Raw genomic sequence first — 10,374 nt, 5'->3', positions numbered from 1 at the left:
GTTTTCTCCCTTTTTTCAGTCATGAAGGTCCAATTAGACAGCTCATTTCAAACCCAAAGATTCATGCCAACCTTCTCTCGTACGACCCATTGTGTCAACACACATGATGAACAACTTCAAAAATATATTATCTCATGAGCTAACACACTTCTTGACCTACTGTCTTTTCACATGACCCGAGACCTAGCTCCATCGCTAATGTTTCACAAAGCTTTACCGAATGAATATATTCTTGTTGAAACAATCGAGATATCAAAACCATCATGGGAAATGAATAGAAAATCCATTTCAAGTGGATAGGGTGATCATGAGGCAGTATACCAAATCCCCCCTCATGTTTAGCAGTAATGATAGTCAATCGCAAAAAGTAGGAAGAGAGAAATTCAAAAGTTCCATACAAGCCTTCCCATTATCCTCGGGATAGAGATATTTTTGATTATTTCCAACAGGGCTATGCTTCTGGCGAAGAGTTATTTTGCTCATAGATGCGGATTTGAGCAGGCTCCAGCCATTTGTGAATATTAAAGCTCATGTTGTGCCACAGGCGGCTAATCCTGCTCTTTGGGCGGCTGCTCCTGCCGGAGCTGCTCATGTTCAGTCGGTAGCTCATTCAAATCAAAGTTGTGGTTGTTCATCATGGAGACATGAGCCCCTCTAGGTGCCATTTTCCCTGCTGCCAAGCTCCCCGCATTTTCACTCACAACCCCACCTAAATAGAACACTTGTTAGGGTCAATTGATATGTCTCCATGAACAAGAAAACACTAACAAAATCTCAAAGAAACGGATGTGCACTATGCTTGAGTTATCCTCTAGTTATTGATCAATAGTGGTGGGTCACACAACCCATCAGTAGTGCTACTTAGAAGTAATGGACGGCGGGTTTGCCATGAATTTGACGATAACTAAAAATCTATTTTTGTTGAAAAAAGTTAGTAGTGACGGGCCCAATATGTGGTCCATCAATGATACATTGTTACCAGTGACAGAGAACAAGATTGAGGCTAAACATGCTACTTGTTACTCATATACAACCCACCACTTACAAGACCAAGTCACAACACGATAGTGACTAAATACTTACCCTGTCATTTAGATCACAACTTAAAACTAGTAGCCCCACACATTAAGCTCATTATTCGTTCCTGCTATCATTAGTCCCTTCTCTAGCTACTAGCACACTTGTCTTCATGATTTGTCCTCCACAGAAACACACACTTCCCTTGTTAATCACTCATCATGTCATACCCTTCCCCTTCTTCCCCGAAAATAAACCCTATGAGGAACAAACCTAGCGCTGGCCCTCCACCTCCTCTAAATGTTGTCATCTCTGCAGAATCTAGCATGGGTGCTGCCTCCAAGAATTCATTGAGTTTGTCCGAGAGGAGGAACACCCAGGTCCAACTCCCTCTGCCACCCAGGCGATGATGGTGTTCATTTCTGCCTCGGTCCTTGCACCATATATACAGGTCAGTGCTCATGGGCTGATGGTGCAGCATGGTCGAGGCCTTCTCCGTCCGGCTTCTCGTTACCTATTCTTCAAGACACTCCCCACCATTGTTTCCTCTATTCGGATCCCCAACTCTATGGCTTCTCCAAACATCAGACGGTGCAATATATTGAGGAGAAGAAGGTTCGAGTAGTGGAGACTACACATTATTGGCAGGTGTTAGCTTTGGACTGGCCATGGCCCGATTTTCTTTTTCGATTTGACCATCACCGGCGGACACGTTCATCTAAGTGGTTTGTTACTTCTCCACTAAGTACAGACTACTGAGCATGTTGAACCCATCACTGCTAGGTGTTTCTGGACCTTCACCAGTTAGGCATTATGGAGTAGTGTCAGCAGTTCTGGAATATACAATGGAGAGAGAGAGAGAGAGAGAGAGAGAGAGGAAGAGCATGCGAAGAGGGCTATATGCAGGGAGAATAACCATGTAGTATGTCCCTGTTTGAGGTGGAACAACACACCGTGACATGCCTTGAAGGCGCATGAACTTCTTCTAATTGTAACATACCAAAAACTGATATGATTCATTAAAACCTACTGAACAAAATACATTCCATATCTATAAAGATTAACACTTATTATATTAGTAAAAAGATTCCTGTTAATAATCAAAGAGAAAAGCAATGTTTAAAAATATAAGGGTTTTCCATAATGAAGATAATGTCGTCTCTCTTTTTGCGACTTTGTTTCTTTGGAAATTGTTCGTTTATGGTGCATGATTTCTTTGTGTGCTCGGTCCACCTGGAGCTATTCATATCTGCTGAAATTTGCATCATCCGCTAAGTATGCACCTATATGTATCACACTCTTAGTGACTGACGGTGTCCTGGACTAGGGGGTACTCACCACGTCGTCTCCCGATCAGTTGGATTGGGCCGACCGTATACTCATGGGCCAGTTCGGACAACCCCTGCCGCATATAAGGAAGACTCCACAAGACTTGGCGCCCAAGGCGAGGACTCTCCTAAAACGCTAGGCCTCCGGTGTGTTATATAAACCGAGGCCAGGCTAGTCAATAGACAATCTCATATTCATTACCACAGTCTCGTGGTAGACACATGTACTCTGTACTACACCCCATATGAATACAATCAAAAGCAGCATCTAGGGTATTATCTCATCAAGAGAGCCCGAAGCTGGGTAAAACCCCGTGTCGATGTTACCATCGCTCCAAGACGCCTAGCTTAGGACCCCTACAACGAGATACGCCGGATATTGAACCGACAGTGACGTATTTACATGCGACAAGACTTCTTTCAAATGAAACTTGTACATTAGCTAACGTATTTTCCTTAAAAAAAGAAGAGCTAACATCTTGGCTTCCTACATATAGAGGAGACTTATGAGCTGGATACAACCACCATTGTAGAAAGCCAAATGAAGCATAAAGGCTCCACCGCAGAAAAAGTACCAATGGAAGGACGGAGAGGAATAGTTGGTGGCGGGCCCACCATGAAAGGAAATGCTAAGGGAGACTATAGGGGACCGACAGGTAGTGCTAGGGTTAGGGTTTTATTCATCTATTGGTCGATGACGGAAGAGCAGGCATGGCATGGACAGGCAACTCCAGTGAAGCGGGTGACCAACGATCGATAAGCCAAGAATCTTCAAAGTCCCTGACAGACAAAAATGCTTCCAGGAGGTAGCGAATCTCTCAAAAAACAAGGAGCCTTGAACTTGACACAAAAGGAACTAATAGGTCTCATGTTTGAGGTGGATTCTAGACCGACCGAGGCCTACTAAGTTGTCAGCTGTTGGAAAGGCGTGCTCACTGCCGCAAATCAACATCAACGTGTTTGCTAAGGCTATGCAACACGCATGGGGACTCTACTAGGAAGCCATTGGCAATAATATCTTCGTCTTGAGATTCGACAAAACGGAGTTTAGAATCACACTCTATATAATGGACCGTGGAAATTTGGTTTTAGTGTGATGGTTTTGAAGAATTGTGATGGTAAAACTAGGCCGTCGAAGATAATGTTTTGGATGACGGAGCCATGGGTGATAATTAAGGATCTTCCCCTATATAAACCATTGTCTACTTTTGGGAATGCTCTCGGGAATTGGCTTGGTGACGTGGTAAAATTTGATATCGAGAAGGATGGATTTATGGGGGGAACCATCTCATAGTTAGAGCTAGAATTTTCATATTCGTTTCATTGGTTCGAGGCTTCTTCCTCCACTCTTCAGCGAAATATGAGGGGACTGTCTTGATTTTCAATTTGAGAAGATACATCACTTCTGGATTGACTGCGTTAGACCGGCACATGCTGATGAAAGATTTGAACCACATGTTGATTCCTCACCCTAGTTGGGTGAATGGTTGAGGGCACCACTCGAACATAGCTCCTCACACACAGAAACATAGTAGAAGTTGGTGATAGAAAGTGGGAACTTTAATTTTGGGAGCACTAGGTCAAGAAGGTGCATCTATGTTCACAGGGGGTAAGCAGCGTTGCGCCACCTCCCATTTAGGCACAAGTGCTACAATGCTTATACACCCAGGAAGGACTAATGCAAGCAAGATCGGTGACATGAACTAAGGGATGATTTGCAACTGAAAAGGATGTGGAAGCTGAGGAAGGATCATGAAAGGAAGGAGGACATAAAAAATTCTATGTGGGAAGAAAGGGTGCAAGGCGACTGGGCAAAGAAGACCCATCTACCTCCAGGCAGCACACACGAGGCACTTTTGTTCACAAGACGAGGAAGGGTGGTGGTGATCACCAAAGGCATCACAAGGATTATCAGCTAAAGCTACTGGATAGGAAGAGAGATTGAAGCAAATTTGTGTAGCTAAGGGAGGTTTCAAGAGACTAGATCCTGATAATAAATTGAGAATGCACCATTCTAAATTAGACCGACAAAAGCGTTGGGCCACACAACCTCTCGACTATGTTTACCAATTTCACTAGTCGTTGCTAAAAAATGATGTATCGGCAAACTTCAGTGATATGGTTCTAGTCCTGATCCTAAAAATTAACTCACTGGATATACTTCCTCAAATTGGATCAATCAGCTTATAGAACACACTCAGTCATATTGCTTCAAAGGCCTAGTGAATGGTTTGAATGTTCTCCTGTCCATAATGATCTGGGAGGAGCAAAGTATATTTATTCCGGGTAGGCTTATCACAGACAATGTGTTGATCACGTATGAGTGTGTGCATGCAATCAGGTCAACAAATAGAAAAATCCAATGTTAGCTATTAAACTAGACATGATGCAGGCCTACAAGAGGGTGGTTTGGATTTTCCACAATCTCATGATGAGGGCACTTGGTTTCTCAAATAGGTGGATCTTGATGACTATGACATCTGTTACCTCGACCAGGATTCCTGTCAAATTGAATGGAGGTTGCTCTGTCATTTTTACACTATCAAGAGGGATCTGACAAGGAGACCCACAATCCCCCCCATTTGTTTATTTTTTGGCATTGCTCATGAATTCTCAAAGATAAGGAGATCAATGATGTACATTTTGGGAGCACTGGCCCCCATGTAGCCCATTTTATGTTTGCAGATGATAGTGTAGTATTTCTTCAAGCATCAAATATCAACGTTGTGACCTTAAAATAGACCCTGTTTGACTACGAGTTGGCCACATGACAAATGGTAAATCTTCAAAAAGCCTCAACTTTTTGTGGAAAGGGAAGCAAATAGGAGGACAAAGTTTTTTTAAAATATTTTTGCATTGATCCCAAGGCATTGAGCGAGCATTATTTGGGGCTCGCAGCCGTGGTGGGTAGGTCAACGGAAGCAAATTTTAAATACGTTAGAGAAAACTCAAATGGCAAAGTGATTGGATAGGAAGGACAAGGTATCTCGAAGGCGGGAAAGGCGGTGCTAGTAAAATCAGTGCTTCCAGCAACATATACTTACACCATGAGTTGCTTTCAACTCCTAGAGAAAATGTGTCGGAACAAAACTATGCGACAGTATGTAAAACTGTTAGTACCCATAATAGGATTTACAACGGAGATGAAGTATAAGGCCACCAAGAGTATAGTCTATGAGAGTATATGTGAATGATAACCCCTTGCCCTGCCTTATATAGGTGACGAGGGCTAGGGATTACAAGGAATCCACTAGATCTCATACCGTCGCCATGTTAGCTTGCACGCCCAGATGCTCTCCCGATCCTTATCCGGGCTCATGAGCTGCCCTCGTGCGCTGATCCTCCACTTGGCCTCTTGGGCCTTGAGATAGGCCTGCTACCGGGCTTCCCACTTAGAGGACACCCCTAGTGTATTGCACCTTAAGTAGCCCCCGAGTGTGTCTGCAGTTGGAGTTATGCTTAGCTTCAGGAGTGAGAGTCCAGGCGGCCTCCTTCTGTCTTGTTGGCTAGTCAGATAAGGCACTTGTGACCACGCGACAAGCCTGATTCCACACATGCAGTCCACCCTCCCTGCCATTTAATCTATTGTGATCATGTACATTTTTAACTATCGTTGTCAGCTCTTTTCCAACTATAATCGGTTGTGGTAGGGCTCAAAAAGTATGGCTCATGGGGTGGATGTGCAGTTGCTCGCTTATTCAGTAATGTTGATACTTGGGGAAACAAATTTCATCATCATCAATATTGCTAATGTTGATACGTTACTGATGTTCCAAGTTCACTCATGTGTATGTACATAAAAATGGAGATGAGGTGTGCAATGTCAACCAATACTGTTGCAAGGCCGACCATCCATCATCGCAGTGCTGCTAGCCCGGGCGTTCAGTGCTAGAAGCCGGTCACGTGATGCTGCAAAGCTAGTGGTCAGTGAACTTTTCATTGCTACAAGGTGGTTGACAATGCTGCAAGACCAAGGCATCGATGCAGCATGGCAGGTCATTGGCATTTTTTACTTTGCCGCAAAACGGTGCACCGGTGCTACAAATTTGGGGTTATCACGTGTTGCAATTAATGTCGTGTTTAGTGTTGTAAGGCCGACCACCATTGTGCTTTTCACTAGCCTACCATGGCCACCATTGTGGCCTCCAAGTGAGTCTATTGCTGAGAAACATGGGTGTATGTTGCAAAGGATGGGGAGAGGAGACGAGAGCAGGAACCAAGTTGGTGGTTGATTTGGCAATGATCTGTGACAGAATTGAACGGTTCGCGGGTGGGCGTAACCTAGGAAGAGTTGGAAGATGCATGCCAATGATCCATTGGTTCAGGCGTGTATACATTGTGGTTTTTCACTGATTTCTTGCAGTTAATGAGTATGTGTTCTATATCTACTTTTTTTGTATAGACATGCTCGCATGTTGCAACGTTTTTATGAGGTTTCTCAAAAGAAAATGGAAATATTCAACAGACTGGTTTAGGAGGAAATGAGTCAGCTCGCTCTAGCGCCAGATGCCCCTCACTTGTATTCCTCTCTCTTCACCATATCCATTCGCTCTATTTCCACCATGCATAGACCCACGGGTTGTCGCAGTGGTGCAACTGCAGGTTCTCACGGGGGGTGTTTTAGCCGACGACCAGTGCCCACAAGCCACGACCCATGCAACAAGGGGGTGAGGCTTGTGGTCGCATCAATGCAACTACCTTGGTTGTAAGACAATGTTCCTCGCCAGCACGCCGTCTGTAATAGTGCTTGCATGATACCAGGCGACATCAGGGATGCGCCAGAGCATGGACGTGAGGTGCTACGAGGGGCTGACGTAATTGTTGGGCATAAGCCACCGCAGGACGCATCGGGTGCGAGCCAGGACGCGCCGGGTCCGTGGCCGTGCATGTGTGTGTGTCTGTGCGTGTGTGTCTGTCCTCGCGTTCGAGCGCGTGGGCCGTTGTGTGTAGGCGACAGAAACGGAGTGGCGACCACGTCGGGGCGCTGGAATCGGCCTACGGCGACTGCGTACATGCGCGTCGGGTGAGTGGGTCTGGAAGCGCGGGACGTGGGGTGTGCATGCGTGCAGAGCGTGGCGTAGCGCGTGCGTGCGCGCGGGTATAAGGCCAGCTCTCTCCTCTGTTGTAGCTTGCGGATTGTACTGAGTTCGGGCTCAGGGAAAGAAAACGACGCCGTTCGTGCGGCGGGCGGAGTTCGTGCTCCGGCAAAACCACTTGTGTCCTTGCGTCCTTCTTCTTCCTCCTTCTTCTTCTTTGCTGTGTTAGAAAGGACGAGAGGGAGGTGCTGCTGAGCGAGAGGAAGAGGAAGGCCGCGGCAACAACAATTGGTATTCAGAGCCACAGGTTCGGGGGCGGCCGTGGCGCGCGGTGGCGTTCGCGGCGCGGCGGGCGGCGGACATGAAGGTCTCGGCAACGCGCGGCGAGTCCACGGCGGTGTGGCGTGATGCCGGGCGCGCGACGAGCGCGTGGCGTCGGCAACGCGTGGCGAGTCCACGGCGGTGTGGCGTGATGCCGTGCGCGCGGCGAGCAGCGGCGGTCGCGGAGACGAGGAGGTCGCGGAGGACCTGCGTGGTGTCGCAGAGGCCGCGGCGGCTCGGCGCGACGACCGTGGAGGCGCTGCGCTGCGGTTGACGGCGCAGCGGTGCAGGGCAATAAGCGCGGCGGCGAGCCGGGCGTGACCGGTGCGTGTTATGGGTGCGCACCGGACGCGTCGGGCGCGTCGGGACCGCGGGAGTGGACCGCGTCGAGGCGCTGGACCTGGTTGCGCAGACCGCGTACGTGCGCGGCGGGAGCGCGGGCCGGGAGCGCGGGGACGTGGGGAGTGCACGCGAAGGGCACAGCGGCACGGTGGCAGGCGTGGCAGCGACGTTAGGGCGGCGGCGGCTACAACGACGTCGACGGCACGGCGGAGGCCGCAGCGGTGTGGTGCGACGGCCATGGCGACATCGACGACGATGGACTCACCTGCTGTAGTTCGTGGCTTAGGGGAGTGAGTGTTGGGCATAAGCCACCGCAGGACGCGTCGGGTGCGAGCCAGGACGCGCCGGGTCCGTGGCCGTGCGTGTGTGTGTGTCTGTGCGTGCGTGTGTGTCCTCGCGTTCGAGCGCGTGGGCCGTTGTGTGTAGGCGACAGAAACGGAGTGGCGACCACGTCGGGGCGCTGGAATCGGCCTACCGCGACTGTTTACGTGCGCGTCGGGTGAGTGGGTCTGGAAGCGCGGGACGTGGGGTGTGCATGCGTGCAGAGCGTGGCGTAGCGCGTGCGTGCGCGCGGGTATAAGGCCAGCTCTCTCCTTTGTTGTAGCTCGCGGATTGTACTGAGTTCGGGCTCAGGGAAAGAAAAGGACGCCGTTCGTGCGGCGGGCGGAGTTCGTGCTCCGGCAAAACCACTTGTGTCCTTGCGTCCTTCTTCTTCCTCCTCCTTCTTCTTTGCTGTGTTAGAAAGGACGAGAGGGAGGTGCTGCTGAGCGAGAGGAAGAGGAAGGCCGCGGCAACAACATAATAGTCTTTTACAACGATGGGGGAGGGGTGGGGGATAAAGAAGTTTTGTGGAGGCTATGGAGGAAGACGGGTTCCACTCTCTCTGCTGCCGCGTGGTGTGATCCAATGCTTCACGTGTCAGATCCGATGGCTGGCAAGCCGACTAATTTTGTTGACACCAATAACATGCCAATTTTTTTTGTACGGAGATGTTTCTAGCCATTGCATGTTTCTTATGTTTCTTATCACAGTTCATATGTCTTCCATGCTGCCACACAGTGCCGGTGCTCGCGTTTGTATACGCAGCTAGTGCCAAAACCAACGTTAATATATGCAGTGACGGGTGGAACTTGATTAAAATAAGGCTTCTATGGCGGCTACGATCGGCCGACTGACGCGTAGCACTGCTAGACCAACGTTAATGGAAACAAAACATGTGCAGCTTCAGTCCAATATATCACTATACTAATGATGATAAAAAACCGAGCATGGACAGAGCTAACAAGCATCAGTCCAATATCAATATACTAATGATGCCAAAAGTCCAGCATGGAAAGAGCTAACCAACTTTAGTCCAATATCATTATACTAATGATGCCAAAAATACAGCATCGAAAGAGTTGATGAGCTTCAGTCCAATATCATTATACTAATGATGACAAAAAACAGCCGTGATACTGACAGAAAAACCAGTATGGAGTACTTACCAACCGAGCTTGAAGCCGCGATGCTTCCCCGCATGGGCGGCACCCCCTGGACCGGCGCCATCTCATTTTTCCCGTCCATCTACCACAAGAGAACCCAGCGATTAGAAAGTCCAAGGGCATATACACACCACGTAGTTCTTGCACATACACATCAGGTAATTCAGTAAGCACTAGTACTAACTCACATGACTAGATCAAAGATTGTCAGTAACTTCAAATCATTAGGCACCGGTTAACTTCAAATCACTAGTAGGAGAGGGGGAAGCGAGTGCGGCTCACCATCTTGTCATCGGAGACAGGGTTTGCATGAAGGGTGGGGGTGCGAGCGCGGCTCACCATCTTGTCGTTGGAGACAGCATTTGCATGCAGGGTGCGGGCGCGAGCGCATCTCATCATCTTGTCGCCGGAGACAGCGTGAGTACGCGGGGCCCCTGGCGCTGGGAGTGCAAGGACCTTCAAGGGGCCTTCCCGGGACTCCCGGGATTCCAGCTCCTCTCTGGTGGCCGCTGGGGGCGGGCTTTTCTGCGGGTCTCTGCCGGACTTGCGCTTGCGAACCACCGGCGCAGGTGCCTGTTGCGCAAGCACCTTCCCTTTCCCCTCGGCGACGGCGACCGTAGGGGGCGGGGCGGGCGCCGCCAGGCTCTGCTCCTCGTGGTTGGCTGCGGGTATGGCGTTGATGCCGGAGCTAGACATCGCGGTGGATCGGTCGAGCACACGCGCGGAGTGGGTCGAGGAGATTGGGATGAGAAGAATGTGAGCGAGGAGCAGAAGCATGTGTTGCCCTTTATGAACTGAAACGGAAGGCACGGGCCAAGGTGGGGACTGCGTGTTGAACTACAGATT

At 49.1% G+C, this 10,374-nt stretch overlaps 1 protein-coding gene across 1 annotated transcript; it reads right to left on the bottom strand.

Moving 5' to 3' along the window:
- Positions 1 to 478: 478 nt before the first annotated feature.
- On the bottom strand, positions 479 to 9,949 carry LOC123164332 (uncharacterized). The gene is made up of 3 exons (XM_044581756.1): positions 9,811 to 9,949; positions 9,532 to 9,610; positions 479 to 709 (listed from the first exon to the last, which is right to left on the bottom strand). Exons 1-3 carry the CDS (start codon positions 9,925 to 9,927, stop codon positions 549 to 551), a joined length of 357 nt encoding a protein of 118 aa, XP_044437691.1. The 5' UTR covers positions 9,928 to 9,949; the 3' UTR covers positions 479 to 548.
- Between the last annotated feature and the right edge of the window lie 425 nt (positions 9,950 to 10,374).

Source organism: Triticum aestivum, chromosome 7D (assembly GCF_018294505.1).
Source record: "Triticum aestivum cultivar Chinese Spring chromosome 7D, IWGSC CS RefSeq v2.1, whole genome shotgun sequence".
NCBI classification, from domain to species: domain Eukaryota; kingdom Viridiplantae; phylum Streptophyta; class Magnoliopsida; order Poales; family Poaceae; genus Triticum; species Triticum aestivum.
The sequence above is the reverse complement of the archived record's forward strand: the minus strand, read 5'-3'. Positions and strand labels throughout refer to the sequence as shown.

Bases quoted from the DNA above. Each gene is read 5' to 3' on its own strand.
- LOC123164332 (XM_044581756.1), bottom strand. From the start codon at position 9,927: ATGATGAGATGCGCTCGCGCCCGCACCCTGCATGCAAATGCTGTCTCC. The intron at 9,611-9,810 runs GTGAGCCGCACT...CTCTTGTGGTAG, and splicing joins CTGTCTCCGATGACAAGATG to ATGGACGGGAAAAATGAGAT. The intron at 710-9,531 runs GTAAGTACTCCA...TGTTCTATTTAG, and splicing joins CGCGGCTTCAAGCTCGGTTG to GTGGGGTTGTGAGTGAAAAT.